This window comes from Protomyctophum parallelum (assembly GCF_964188405.1).
Source record: "Protomyctophum parallelum genome assembly, chromosome: 11".
Lineage (NCBI taxonomy): Eukaryota > Metazoa > Chordata > Actinopteri > Myctophiformes > Myctophidae > Protomyctophum > Protomyctophum parallelum.
In genome coordinates, this window is record NC_139707.1 from 46,263,652 (window position 1) to 46,279,295 (window position 15,644).

Consider the following 15,644-nt stretch of genomic DNA (forward strand, 5'->3'; position numbering starts at 1 on the left):
CTGCTGAATCACTATGAAAAATGTAAACTTTTAATCCGTAAGCCAATTTTTCATGGTATTATTTCGTTTGTTTTTAGATCTCACCGTGTAGGGTCTCGTAGGCCTGCACCACCTCCGACATGAACATGGGCCTCTGGCGAGCGATGGTGGCCAGGGAGCCCAGCGCCGTGGTCAGGTTGATGCTGGAGATGGCCGGGTGGACCATGAACTTCAGCAGCTGTTCCAGAGCGGCCTTCCCCTCCTCACAGAGGACCTCTGTCGTTGGAACATCATGAATATAAACATTACATTTCAGTTTGGCTGTTAGGCTTCGTCATGTCTGCACAGGGCAGGCCTGAAAAAATAAGTTACATCATTTAAAAAACACGAATAGTGGAAACAGCCGATTAACACGTGTCACGATGTGACGTGTGTTGAGCTTGTATATCTAATATGTCCACTATTTTTGAGTGGTGCAACCAACCACTCCCTTACGGAGCTGTGTGTGGGTGGCTGGCTGGGTGCGTCTGAGCACGAAAACAGCATGGTTGTTTTTCACCACCTGTGCACAACCTAACACACACACACAAACACATACGCACATATTAACTGTATATAAGGTGTGCCAGTACAATACAGAGACAGTACAGTACAGTAGAGGGACCCCCACACGGTAACTCACTTCACACGGGTGAGATTTCTTTTGTTTGAAAATACTTTAAAGTGATTATGACAGTTATGCAAAATAAAATTGACATTATCTAAAATAATTGCTATCAAGCGATCATAATAATCGTGACAGGCCTAGACATACAGTACATAGTTCAATCAATCAAATTAGTCACAAAATAAGAACTGTTCCCCTGGGACTACTCTGCCAAAAAATCCCCCCGCTCTAAGCGCTCTTCCAGTGTTGTTTTTGGCAGCAAATTTTGACTAAATGTCACAAGATTTTAGTCCACTAAGTCTACAGTTGATTTAGTCGACTAAAATGTATTTTGGCGGGCCTTGATGCCGTCGTAATGACTGATTTTACACTTGCCGATAGCCGATCTACAAGCTCACAACGCGTGGCAGCACAAGGCGTTGTGTGCTATTTTCAGCATGAAAACCATGTGTAAAATGACTTATACTGGATCTCTTGTCCACTAGTCCCTTCCTAACATTTTAGTCTAGTTTTTATCTTTTGACGAAATTGTCAATACATTTAGCCTTAGTTTTAGTCATCATAGCTTAGTTTTCATTTAGTTTTCATCAGTGAAAAAAAGGTATTCGACGAACACTTTTCGCCTTAGTTTTAGTCGACAAAAACAACATGAGGTACCCTCACAAAAAACATGCAGTAATCCTGGTCTCTAAACTGCCTCCCCCTGGCCAGCCGGGGCGCCTGATGGAGGGGAAAGGAACTGGTTGGAATAACGTGTTCCTTCCACGCGCTACGTCCAACCAGGGAAACTCCCCCCTGTCAGGTATAAAGGAGCAACTTGGACACTCAGGCATGAAGGAAGCATGAGTTCAAGTCCGTTGCTCTCCCCTTGTCCCCCATATATGGGGACTAGGTTGGCGGAGGGTGTGTAGAGCCCAGGATCACATTAGATGATTGACACAGGGGTGAAAAATGGGTTACAAAATCGTTGGATAAAAAAATATATAAAAAATAAAAAAAACAGTGCTCACCGGAGCGTATGTATGGGTGGTCTTTGGGGATCTTGTCCAGGCTGATGTCTCCCTCCTGCTTCTTGGGGACGTCGGAGTCGGAGGTGCGCGGCGACAGGGTGATGATGAGCGACTCGGTGAACTTGATGGCGTGCGTTCGGACTCCGTCGTTCTCCGAGTCCAGCAGGGCCAAGACGTCTCCCTTCATCTGGGTCACCATGTCCCAGCACGCCTCCTGCATCTCTGGCACAGTTTTGGACCGCACCAACCACTGACGGGACGCACGCACACGCACGCACACACACACACACACACGCACACACACACACACATTATAAAAAACGAACACTCCTGCATGTGTTAACCCATTTAGACCTGAGGCTGATTCTAAAAAAAGAAATCTTCTAAATAAGACAATATTCTAAAAAACCTATGTTTCTGTGTCAGTCGTTCTCAAACAATTTCATGTCAAGGAAAGGACTCCAAAGAATATATGTAATTCTTACAAGTATGATTGAACCCTACAAACCCTCCCGCACACTCAGATCAGCCAACGCAGGGAAACTGGAAGTACCCTCACTAAAAACGCCGGGACAACGCTCCACACGTCCCAAACTCTTCTCCCTTCTGGCTCCAAAACTGTGGAATGCACTTCCCATTGCAGTCAGAACTGCAGCATCACTCCCAATCTTCCGCCGTAACCTGAAAACCCACCTTTTCAGACTCCATCATGGCCCATAGCACTTACCCTAACCCCTTCGATAGCATTTCTGTTGGCTTAGATAGCATTTGACACAGACTTATAGCATGTTATGTAGACAGCACTATAATTGTATTGTATGTAGTCATAGCACGCCATAGTACATATGTATAGCATAGTAGTAAATATGTATAGTTTATATGTATAGTGTATGTATAGTTTCATTATATAGATATTCCACTGTTACTTTCTTAGCTTACGCATGTTTCATGATAAATGTTTTTATGTGATGTATTCCCATGCTTTTGTTCTTGCTTAAATGTAAGTCGCTCTGGATTAAGAGCGTCTGCTAAATGCCTAAATTGTAAATTGTAAATTGTAAATGTAACCCACATATTTTGACTGCACGGTCCATTTTTCACAAACCAGACTTTGACAAATGCAATGGACTGTAGTCACTGTGTTAACTTGTATTGCTCTCTATTGTACACTTTAGGGACAGTTCCATATAGTATCCTTTACGGCAACACACATGAGCGGATATACAGTATGCATGCGCAGTGGGCGCAGGTACCGGTAATCAGATGTGAATTGTGGAGGGAACAGTGTTTACATGTTCAGCCGGTGTACGGTGAATAAATTGAGGCAAAACTAAATGAACGTCGTGTTTATTAAGTCCTAATCAACAACTGTACCTGTAGAGCCACCCGGTACAGCTGGGTCAGGGTGAGGATAGCTTTCTTCACCACGTTGACGCTCTCGTCTCTCAGCAGCATGTTGAGGTTGGCGATCAGTCTCAGCAGCAGCTCATTGTCTCGTTTGCTGCACAACACAAGAAAGAAAGAAAAACAACACCATGCTAGGAATTAGACAGAGTATTGTTTCGCACCTCTCCTAACATAGAATCAATGCACTTCTAAGTTCTTGTACAGGAAGATACAAATAATGAGTTAAATTATGTGAACGGGGCGAACCACCCACCATGCCTCTTCGATGAAGCCGATGACAAACTTTCTCACTTCTATGGATTTGTCGGTCTGAAAGGCGATCATCTCCTGCACAAGACAAGTTTCATATAAACGTGTCAAGAGAAATCAAGTACTTTATATCAGTGGCTTTCCCCCAAACCCACTGATTTTATTGATAAGTTACACCAGGTCAATGTAAATCTGTAAGTGCATCCGTGTGGCTACTGGGCATGTACTCACTGTGTACAAACAAAACAAACAAGTCTAAACTAGGGTGACCAGAATGGGGATTTGTTCTGATTTGAAGCCGTGTGCCTCTACAGTCTAAGGCTCAATCAGTCGTTGTGTGTATGGCTGCACACCTAAGGTGCATGTACCGTACATGTATGTGTGCGTGCACAACAAACCGGCAAACTAATCTAAACCCATTTTCCACATGGACTCTGGCATCCCCATTCGTGGGTACATAATATATTGGATCATATCCAACTCAGTTGATTTGCTTACATCTAAGAAGTTGTCCAAAAGGGAGGGATCCTTGTTGATAATGAGCTCCTGGACCTGAAACAAATGGTAGAAACGGTTAATCTCCAAGTATATAATTAGACAATGATTCATTCTGGTTTATTTGGAACCAAACGTTAAGTCGAGGAGAGTTTGTTAATACCAACCTGTCTAAGGGTGGTGAGCTTCTCGTCTGTAGAAATCAGAGCGGCCTGATTTAACAGATCTACAACCTGGGGGGACAGGATCACAAACAAACAAACACATCATTTAACAGATCTACAACCTGGGGGGACAGGATCACAAACAAACAAACACATCATTTAACAGATCTACAACCTGGGGGGACAGGATCACAAACAAACAAACACATCATTTAACAGATCTACAACCTGGGGGGACAGGATCACAAACAAACAAACACATCATTTAACAGATCTACAACCTGGGGGGATTAAAATGCTTTTATGCCAGCCTAAAAGGTAATAAAGATGTTCTAAAAAACAACTTTATAACTCTGTTGCTGTCAAATGTATCCGTGTCTCGTATAGGGAAATATATCAATATTAGATCGATATCATGACTCGCTTTTGTCTGGGAATGTGGATGAGCCTTATCACGTAAAACTTATGTTTATACTTTCACAAATGGTCAAAAAAGGAAGCATATCGGGGGCACTTTGCCAAATAATTCCTCCCCTTTCGGGCGGCTGTGGCTCAGGAGGTAGAGCAGGTTGTCCAATGATCCATGGGTCGGCGGTTAGAATCCCGGCTCCTCCCGTCTACATGTCGAAGTGTCCTTGGGCAAGACACTGAACCCCAATTTGCTCCCGATGTGCTGGTTGGTGCCTTGCATGGCTTCCGCCGCAATCGGTGTATAAATGTGTGTGTGAATGGGTGAATGTAATGCACAATCTATGTAAAGCGCCTTGGATAAAGGCGCTATATAAATGCACCATTTACCATTTCTGTCAGTTGCTGTTGTATCCTACTTACTCACCTGCCAGCGAGGAGCCCCCACCGGGAGGATTGTAGAGCCTCCATCCTACTACTCCCACCCAACTACCCAGGCACTGCCCCAGCTCATAGGAGTACACTGTGCATCGCCCCCCAAACACCCCGGCGGTGGCTCAGGGGTAGTAGAGTGGCTGGATGATGGTAACCGCAGGGTTGCCAGTTCGAACCGTGTGGGCTCCCCCAGAGTTAGTGTCGAAGTGTCCTTGAGGAAGACACTGAACCTCCTAATTGCTCCTGATGTGCTTGCATGGTTTCCGCCGCCATCGGTGTGTGAATGTGTGAATATAATGCACAATCTATGTAAAGCTGGATAAAGGCGCTATATAAATGCACCATTTACCATTTTTTACCATTTAACCCCCCACCCCGAATTTGTCCAAACATCACCCAACCCTAGTGTTACCGTTTCATCACTCAACCGCGCTTAGATATTAAGATAAAAAGGTAAGAAACTATCACCTTTTCACTGGTGGTCATGTCAACTGGGGTGTCTCCCCCCTCCATTTCTACTTCCATCTCTTCAACAAAATGCCTTCATATCAACACAAACCTGCAATGAAAAAAAAGCATTCCTTCATATCAACACAAACCTGCAATTAAAAAAGGATTCCTTCATATAAAAATAAATTGGGTGCAACTGAACAGTTCATTTCACTTTCAAAACAGCTTTTGGTCATTTCATCGTCTACTCAGGCTTATGTGAAGTGAACACCACAGACAGTTTTTAACTTGCTTCAGTCGGTATTTAGATATTTGATATTCATTTTGGCTGCCCCGCCCCCACCAAACCACACCAAAGAGTCAGGTCGGGTCAAAACCGTTTTTAAAGGTAAAACAAAAACCGTTGCATTGGTGTGTGTGTGTGTGTGTGTGTGTGTGTGGTCTACCTTAAAAACCGTTTTGTCCCAACCCGACCCTTTGGTGTAGCTTCAGGATGCAGTATGCAGGCTATTTGCATCACTGAGACCTAGCCCATGGTCTAGCTCTGGTCCATAGCCAATGCTTCTATGATTCTGGCAGAATCATAGAAGCATTGGCTATGGACCAGAGCTTCCTTTATGATGAATTCCTGTTCTGTTCTGTAACTATATAGAAGTGTCTATTTGTACGTCTCTAAATGTTTTGATGAATTGAACATGGTGGACCCTCTTGTAAACAAGTCTTTGTATTGAGTTTGTGCTTGAAATGTACTGTAATTCTGTGCAAACTGTTAATAAATATTTCAATCAATCGATCAATCAGCCCTGGTCCAGTGCTGAGCGGGCTACACCTTTCGGGACCCTCTAACCGAGGGTCCAGAAAGGGTTAGCCCTCCAAGCAGAACCCAAATGCTACTGAAGTTTCTGACATTTGTTCGACCCAGTGCATTGGGTCCTGTTCCTCGTCGTCCATGCCACCTGATTAAAACATTTACTGGCTCGTGTTTACATGTTAAAACGCCTCCCCGCGGCATGTGACGCCATTATTTTCCTTGAGTTATTCTGAATTCGGTAACTTTAAGTAGCTATACATCCCGGTGCGAATATCTCCTGTGGCGCGGAAGCCGTTAAGTATTTTTAATATATGTTTGCCCGATTTGGAAGCTTGGATTCTTCTTGTTTATTGACACCTCATTGTACCGCCTATCTGGCTAGCTAGTGGCGCTATAGCTATGACACAGCAGATCAGAGGCAGGGACGTAGCCTCACAAGCCAACCGCACACCGGGAGGCGGTACAATAAACGGTAAACAAACAAGAAGAAATAAAGCGACCAAATCGGTCAAACAAAGATTAAAAATACTTAACGGCTTCCGCGCCACAGGAGATATTCGCACCGGGATGTATAGCTACTTAAAGTTACCGAATTCAGAATAACTCAAGGAAAATAATGGCGTCACATGCCTCGGGGCCTATTTTAGAGAGAATCTCCACATCCGCATTTAGGAATTTCCATACGAAAATACACTAGCGAGCAGGGACCCAACGTAAAACTAAACAAAATATCAAAAAAGTTTTACGTAGGGTCCCGAAAGGGGCTAAGAAAGGGTCTACACTGAGACCCTAAACAAAAACCTTATGGCCTACAATAAAAACATAATAAGTACTGTAATTGTGAGGTATATTTACTTTACTGGACTTTACTTTCCCATAGATCTACATTACAAGCTTGTAGATCTGCTATTTTCAAAAATAAGTTTCATACATTTTAAAACTGCATAATGGGCATTTTCTACTTACTTTTGTCCTTATTTACTCAAGTATACTTTATTTTCTTCTTGTAAGAATATGTCTAAATTGCAGTATTGCTACTTTTACTTAAGTAAAACATTTGAGTACTTTTTCCACCACTGGGCTGGAGAAGTTATATTAATTAAGAAGAAACATCTTTGACAGAAAACTTTAGTGTCATACTCAATTACTGGAATGAAATGTAACATTCAAAGAAAAAGGCTAAACCAGTTTAATACACCGCAATATATTCAACTTTATAACAAGCTGGATGTAACCATCAACAAATTCCTTTTAATTCCACTTCAATTTAAATGTCTGCATTAATCAATGTGCAGGTTTAATAATAAAAGACTATGTATTAGCTTCGGCGTTAGCTAAAAGCTAACAGTAGATTCAGTCTGGCGTTCATGCGAGTGCTTTAAAGACATACCTGTATAAATTAAGCCTTTCTTATTTCGTCGCAAAAATGGAATTCTTAAAAAAAAAAGCAGCTCTAATAGCAGAAATATGAGTTAATATCCATTAGTTGTTGAATGAACCGCTCTAGCTCAACTCTTCATGGCGGCAGCCATGTTGGATCACAGACAGTGTTGTTGCCAGATTTTGCCAGAAGCAAGCAACCACGCCAACCAGGTATTATTTCTTTCTTTCTTTCCCTTTTTTATTGACAAAATATCAACATTACAATTACATATGGATAGGATAAAATGCCGTTAAAATACTGGAAAATACTGGACAAAATAAATTTAAATATAAAGCTCGGGATTCAAAGGATATATAAACCACTGGTTTACTTAACACTGTTCCTAATCACACTGACCTTCCTAAACCAGCCATTTACCTATGATTTATATTCTGTCCCTCAATATCAGCATTATAATGTGAATGACCACCAGTGCGAGGTCGCGTGCACGCATACGCCAGGGTGACGGCAGACTGCTGGGCGAGCAGCGACATAATCGAATGAATTCTGTACTGGCCATATATGGAGCGTCCGAGCGTGTCTTGAGTGTACAGGGTTTCATGAGGTCAGATCAACGATATGGAATGTCAGAACAGGTCAGCTCCATATATGGAGATCTAAGGGTGGCAGCGGGGGCAGTGTCTTAAGTGTACAAGGTTTGATGAGGGCCCTGCAGGTATAGGGCCGGGCTTTCATTTTCGGGCCTTTTCGCCGGCTGCCGGGCCGCGGCTGCAATAATAACTTTGGGGCAGGCCCGTCTAGCGGTTAAATGGACGGGTATCAAAAGGGAGACATATAAACAGCATCTCATTTACAAAGCCAATCACATTTATTTCAGTTACAGTAGACTACATTGATTGATTGATTGAAATATTTATTAACAGTTTGCAGAATTACAGTACATTTCAAGTACAAACTCAATATAAAGACTGTTAACTGTGAGTGGACGACCCAATTAAGCATTACACTTGTTTACAACAGGGTCCACATTGTTAAATTCATCAAAATATTTAGAGACATACAAATAGACACTTCTATATAGTAAAAAAACAGAACAGGATTTCATCATAAAGGAGGTAAAAAGGTAAAATAAACGTATACAGTGAGGGGGAAAAGGGAGGGGGGGCGGTGGGTGGGATTCAGATTTTACGGGGGCCAGTTTCGAATTGCAGCCGTCCGTAGGTGCCCTTTGAGAGCGGTTTTGAAGGAGTCAAGGGATTCGCATGTCTTAATGACTGTTGGTAGGGCGTTCCACATTTTGGTGGCATAGGAGCGAAAATAATTTAGTCCCTTGTACAAGTCAAACACACAAAGAAGATAAACCAAATTCAAATCCAAACCAAATAATAATTCTGCATCTAAAGTGTACATAATATTGTAATAATAATGATTAATAATACAATTTAGCAATAGAACAACTTGATTTAGCACATTGTCTACAAAATTTGTATGATTTCTCTTTAACATTAAATACATAAGTTACACCACATGATATAATGATAGGTATATTACCATATACATCTCAACCTAATAAACCAAATACAGCCATAGTTTAAAGTATCACATGAATACCAAAATAAAAAAATTCCCAGTATAACTAATATCTGTGGACAGCCTGTTACAGTATATTAATCTCTTAGATGATAATGAAGAAAGCATAATTCACTCTGTTTAAGGCTATATCTGCAATAGTCTTACTCTTATTTGTCTACAGTTTCATTTACTCAAAAAGTCAATTTTGACTGAGTTTGTTGAGTTGGATTCCACATCAGTGGCTGTGGCTGTGATTTCTGTGAAGCCAAATTTGACTTGAAACTTGATTTTACGATCCAGCCCACGTGAAGTATCTGGCATCTCAACGCAAAATGAGTTCAGTTTGTCTATTGCCCAGTCATCTACATATAGCGGATTTATCCTTTCTGTGCGATAAAAACAAAATTCTGCTGATGTCTGGTTTTTTTCTCTTGGCATGAAGACGTGGTCACTGGTTTTGTCCCAACCCACATCTTCATCTATTGTCACCAGTGTTGAGAAAAGATCAGAACAGCGGTCACCACGTCCATAATTGAACTTCTTCTCAGCCTTATGCTTTGACGCATCATATTTTTTAGAGACAGCAATGCCATAAGTAAAGGCACTTTTTCGTGATGCCACTACTGCAGGGTTTCTGCCAAACATGACAGCTCCCTTCAAAATTACCTGCTGGGGCGACGCAGGGCACATTACCTTGCACTGAGCACCAAACTGCTTGGTAATGTGTGTGCGTAGAATCATACTTGAGGCAAAACCCCCCACTAACAGGAGGTAGTCAATGCTGAGATCCTTTTTAAAGATTTCTCCGAGACTTTTAGTGATGCCATTCAGACTTTCATCAAAGAAAGAACTCATCTTTGCTCTTGAGATTGTGATCAACCCTTCGTCCCAGCCGACACCTTGCACATTCTCGAAGTAACTCTCTATTGGTTGCTGATTCTGAGCTAATGATGCTAAGTTAAAAGGACAGGAGAACTGTACATCATCATCCACACTCTTAAGGACTAGGAAGTTATACATCAACTTTTGAAGCTCACTGGGAGACCTTCTTTCAAACTCATCCCAGAGATCTTCAGAGAATATTTCTTTCAGGCAACGTATAAAGTTTTTTGTCACCTGCTCCCCTCCCAGAGCATTACCAGAGGCCTTATGCAGCTCTTTCAGGACTCCTCCATCACACACTTCATGTACCGTGATGTCAATGGTACCACCTGTAAGACAACAACGTTAGGCTTTAAAATATGAACGTTCTTTTTACATATAAAGATCACACCAGTGTGAACCAAGTGGTGCAACTCCCGTGCGTCCAGCAGGTGGCAGCCATGTCACATACTTCTCTCGTTCCATGCTCACACAGACACACAAACACGTACAGGGCATTGTAAGCTGGATGTAGAAGTGGTTTGCACCACTTAAAAAAGTGGACAACAGAGGGAAAATGTAGTGAAGTTGCATACATTTAAAGATGAGGATTATACTGTAAAACGAATGTACGTACAGATGTATTACTTTGACTTACACACACACACACACACACACACACACACACACACACACACACACACACACACACACACACACACACACACACACACACACACACACACACACACACACACACACACACACACACACACACACACACACACACACACAGCATCAATATCACAGCAGAACATACCTCCACAATCAGCAACAATGTACTGTGTTCCAGGTTTTTGTTGTAGTTGTATCTTGCCGACCTGTCCTGAGTTCTCATCAATGAAACCACTCGAGGGCAGCTGTTTACACCAGATGGAGGCTGCTTCCGGCTCCAATGCGATGATCAGCTGGTCCGATTTACTTTCTCTGACAATGCCAGCCTGGAAAGAAAGAAATAGACAAAACAATATTTAAATAATTTAAATGTGTAGAAAATATCCTATAGATATTATTATTAATAATAATAAAGAGACAAAAAAGGATAGATTTCTACACACAAGCCTTAATTGCAGATTAAAATTACATCTCCATATCCAGCTCCTCAATGGCTCTTCCACGAGATACAGCCCCAAACCCTGTACTATGTGCACTCCCACACAACCACCACAAAAAAACGATACAATAAATGATAAACTCTGACAATACAATAATTCAAATAACGGTAATCAAACAAAGACGATGTTAACCAAAACATAAATTACGATATATACATTAACAATCATACAGTAGCCATACTGGTCCTAATGAGATGTAAAATGTGGTTCCAACTGTCTAATGTATCATTTGCAGATTGGTACCATTTCATCTCGTTATAGAAAACAACATCAAGTTGGCTAATAATTGATTCCATTGGTTAAAGGGAGATGATGTGGAGGTTGCCATCTAACCCATTGGTTAAAGGGAGATGATGTGGAGATTGCCATCTAATATTGATTTCATTGGTTAAAGAGAGATGATGTGGAGGTTGCCATCTAACCCATTGATTAAAGGGAGATGATGTGGATGTTGCCATCTAAGCGCCAACATTGTTTTGCAGCTGTGCTTCCTACTAAACCAAAAACATATTTGGGATGTGCTTAAAGTGAATGAATCAACGTCATTAAGAAGCCTACATTTTGGACAACAGGGGATATGCGTTTGTAAATCTTTGGATAGATATTATTGGCAACCTGTTTCCAAAAGGAATAACTGTAGGACAATCCCCACATCATATATGCATAAAAGTACTAGTTTAAAATGAACAACGTAAACAATTTGGGGATAAAGCAAGTTTCATTTTATAATGTTTAAGTTAGGTATGTTTTATGAAAAAAGTCAAAATAAATTAGCTGATGATTTGGGTTTCGAGATGCTAATGTCATCATGTATGTAATAAGTTTAACAACATGGAATTACCTCAGTTGCTGCTTTCCTCATGAACTGTTTTGCGGAAGCATCCCAGATAGCAGGAACAGTCAGAACCCAGGTGAAGTCAGAGGCAGTGAAGGTTCCATGATTAATGGTGTTCAGTGCATGGTCCTTGAGGTAGCGTAGACTTTCTGTGATGACTTTCAGGGCTCCCATTTGTTTGCCATTTACAGCTGTAATCATTAACTCCTCATTGAGTTCCTGTTGGAAAAATAAATGTTGTTGATATTAAAATAAATGAATACAGGAACACACACACACACACACACACACACAGTAAAAAAAAAAAAAACAACACATTTATAATCAACAGCAAATCATCAATATCATATAGACTTACTTGTCCGTAGAGTTCCATCTTAAAGTTTTCAAAGAGAAGTGTTTTCTTAGCTTTTTCATTTCCCTTAATGTATTCCCTTCTAGCTTCATAACCAAACTTCTTGAACTGCTCATTTTCATCAAATAGAACACATGTAGGCGTCTTTGGGCTGGTCAGTCCATTTTCTTCCCATTGTGGAACGATCGGTTCTGTGCCATTGATAAGAAAGGCGTACCCACTGTAAGCAGTACCGAAGTCTATTGCTATTATAAATGCTTCACTAGGGCGTTGGTACGTCTCACAACACACAGCCATGGTAAAATCCGATGGTTAGTATAAAGCTAGCTAGTCCAAGTCAACACGACTGAAATGAATGAACACACCACATACTGTCCCAGTTTATATAGCATGAGCATCCTGTAGTATGTCACTAAGCCCCACCCTTTGGTATTTGTTGCAACCGGCACAGATCATTGGTGCAGGGGATGGAGGTGTATCTTTGAAAGGCATGTTGGTCGTAGAGAAGAATATGAATACGAATGAGAAATATGACATACAGTTCTGAGAAGCCAAAGCTCTGAAGTCATCACAGGCGTGAGTGGCTATTGATTAACTCAGATGAGACACTGATGAGACAGTTACCATTGTCTTAGAACACTGCTAGAACTCGTGATTCAACCTATTGATTGATTGAATACTTTAATAGTTCTTTATTTTTTAAGGCACGATAATACAGATGTATGCAAGATAAATAATACTAAAGGATAACCCAGATAAGCAAGACATTTAAAGACAAACAATAATAGAATAGACTATTCTCATGTTTGAAATGTGTGATATGAAAAATAAATGTACTTTTGAATACTAAAAGCAACTACTTCAACTCAATGAACTGAGCAACTTTAATTCGTAATTGAGTAATATGTTTCACCAGGCCTGGATTATCTATACTTTTACAAAAGCACTGCATTGACTCTATTTTGTAGAGCCTCACTTTGAAACATATACCTGTAGTAATGTCCAGCAGTGTTGTTTTCGTCGACTAAAACTAAGACGAAAAATGTTCGTCGACTACCTTCTTTCACTGACGAAAACTAAATGGAAACTAAATTAAAACTAAGCTATGATGACTAAAACTAAGACTAAATATATGGACAATTTCACCAACAGATAAAAACTAGACTAAAATGTTAGGAAGGGACTAGTGGATGTTCAAATAAACTAAACTAAACTAGTGGACAAGAGATCCAGTATAAGTCATTTTACACTTTGTTGCATGCTGAAAATAGCAGATCTACAAGCTCACGAGTATGAGCTTGTAGATCGGCTATTTTCAGCAAGTGTAAAAACAGTCATTACGATGGCATCAAGGCCCACCAAAACTTAATTTAGTCGATTAAAATCTATACGATATTTAGTCAACTAAAACTAGACTAACACTTTCCAGGTGACTAAAACGTGACTAAAGCTAAAATGAAAACTATTCAAGAGACTAAAACTAAAATAAAAAAATTCTGCCAAAAACAACACTGATCACTAACCTGGGTCAGTGGTGACCCCAAACCTGAACGTGTCTTTTTGGGGTTTCTTTTAGGGGTTTTTTGCGTTTAATTGGCACAGGTTTTTAGTATAAGGCAGACGGAAATTGAAGTGGATCTATTGGATGCAGCTCAAAGTGAACTTTACTCAGGTATCTAGTTTGTCGCTGTCTGACCTTCCTAGCCTGTGTTATTAAAGAAAATCAGGCGACAATGGCAAAAGATTGGCTAAAGTGTCCGTTTTCAAGACGTTTTGCTCATTTATCTCTGGAACGGAAAGTCCAGTCTGCTCGTTGGAAGCTGTTGGAAGCGTGACTTTGACATTTGAATCCAAGGGCCCACATTGGCTCCAGGCCCCTGTGCACGTGCACATTTGGCACAAGCCTATATAATTCATCCATGCATGGCTCCACGGTAGCTAAATGGCATTTCCCCATATAGCCAATTTTCGAAATGTGATGACATCATCATATTTGTGATGACAGCTATGGCCGTTTTTAGCCCAAGGAGTGTTATTTGTGCAAAACAAATTTGTTTACAATCGATTCAGAATCATGAAATTCCCCTAGTTTGACCCGTCATGCTACTTAAAGCAGAATGATTAAGAATGATATGAGAAGTTTTTCTTTTTTGGTTGTTTTGTTTTCTTTGTATGTGTAATTGTTCATTGTTGTTTTTTGTACATTTGTATCTGTATTGTATTGTCATTTGTGTGGAAAAAGAAAAATAAATAAATACATTGTTGGAAAAAATTATATGAGAAGGATTAAGAACCACTGTTTTACATACTGTTCATACACTACTCAACACTGTCTACATTATTATATTGTGGAATTCTTTAGTAAATCATATGAACAACTAACATTATGAAAATACATACAGTAGGGTGAGAACATTAATCAAATGTGGGCCAGTCTATTATCAATAGAGGATGCTTGACATGGAAACAAGTTTGAAAACTACTACGGCATTATTGTGTCCAAGCCAAGGACACTAACATCTTCAGCGCAGCGGCAGTAACAGTCTGCAGATGTTAGTCCCTTCCTAACATTTTATATATTATATATTATTTATTGTATCATTTTATATAATTCTAATTTGGCGGGCCTTGATGCCGTCGTAATAACTGTTTTTACACTTGCTGAAAATAGCCGATCTACAAGCTCACACTCGTTGTGAGCTTGTAGATCTGCTATTTTCAGCATGCAACAAAGTGTAAAATGACTTATAATGGATCTCTTGTCCACTAGTTTAGTTTAGTTTATTTGAACATCCACTAGTCCCTTCCTAACGTTTTAGTCAAGTTTTTATCTGTTGATGAAATTGTCCGCATATATTTAGTCTTAGTTTTAGTCATCATAGATTAGTTTTCATTTAGTTTCCATTTAGTTTTCGTCAGTGAAAGAAGGTAGTCGACGAACATTTTTCGTGTTAGTTTTAGTCGACGAAAACAACACTGCTGGACATTACTACAGGTATATGTTAATAAAACAACACTGCTGGACATTACTACAGGTATATGTTAATAAAACAACACTGCTGGACATTACTACAGGTATATGTTAATAAAACAACACTGCTGGACATTACTACAGGTATATGTTAATAAAACAACACTGCTGGACATTACTACAGGTATATGTTAATAAAACAACACTGCTGGACATTACTACAGGTATATGTTAATAAAACAACACTGCTGGACATTACTACAGGTATATGTTAATAAAAATAAAATATGTTTCAAAGTGAGGCTCTACAAAGTAGAGTCAATGCAGTGCTTTAGTAAAAGTATAGATAATCCAGGCCTGGTGAAACATATTACTCAATTACGAATTAAAGTTGCTCAGTTCATTGAGTTGAAGTA

General features: G+C 40.2%; 2 protein-coding genes across 2 annotated transcripts in view; both read right to left on the reverse strand.

Moving 5' to 3' along the window:
- sympk (symplekin) overlaps positions 1 to 7,605 on the reverse strand; it is a 34,314-nt gene extending 26,709 nt beyond the window's left edge. The window contains exons 1-8 of the mRNA XM_083777067.1: positions 7,466 to 7,605; positions 5,283 to 5,373; positions 3,975 to 4,040; positions 3,811 to 3,864; positions 3,317 to 3,390; positions 3,031 to 3,157; positions 1,657 to 1,906; positions 85 to 255 (exon numbers count right to left, since the gene is read on the reverse strand). Of these exons, the coding sequence (XP_083633193.1) occupies positions 85 to 255; positions 1,657 to 1,906; positions 3,031 to 3,157; positions 3,317 to 3,390; positions 3,811 to 3,864; positions 3,975 to 4,040; positions 5,283 to 5,339 (799 nt within the window). The 5' untranslated portion in view covers positions 5,340 to 5,373; positions 7,466 to 7,605. The remainder of the gene's footprint in view (positions 1 to 84; positions 256 to 1,656; positions 1,907 to 3,030; positions 3,158 to 3,316; positions 3,391 to 3,810; positions 3,865 to 3,974; positions 4,041 to 5,282; positions 5,374 to 7,465) is intronic.
- A 1,415-nt stretch (positions 7,606 to 9,020) lies between these two features.
- Positions 9,021 to 12,278, reverse strand: LOC310867039 (heat shock 70 kDa protein 12A-like; the record flags this gene model as incomplete). The annotated part of the gene is made up of 4 exons (XM_083776832.1): positions 9,021 to 9,025; positions 9,553 to 10,242; positions 10,713 to 10,893; positions 12,261 to 12,278. The coding sequence occupies 4 exons, from the start codon at positions 12,276 to 12,278 to the stop codon at positions 9,021 to 9,023; spliced, it is 894 nt and encodes a 297-aa protein (XP_083632958.1).
- Between the last annotated feature and the right edge of the window lie 3,366 nt (positions 12,279 to 15,644).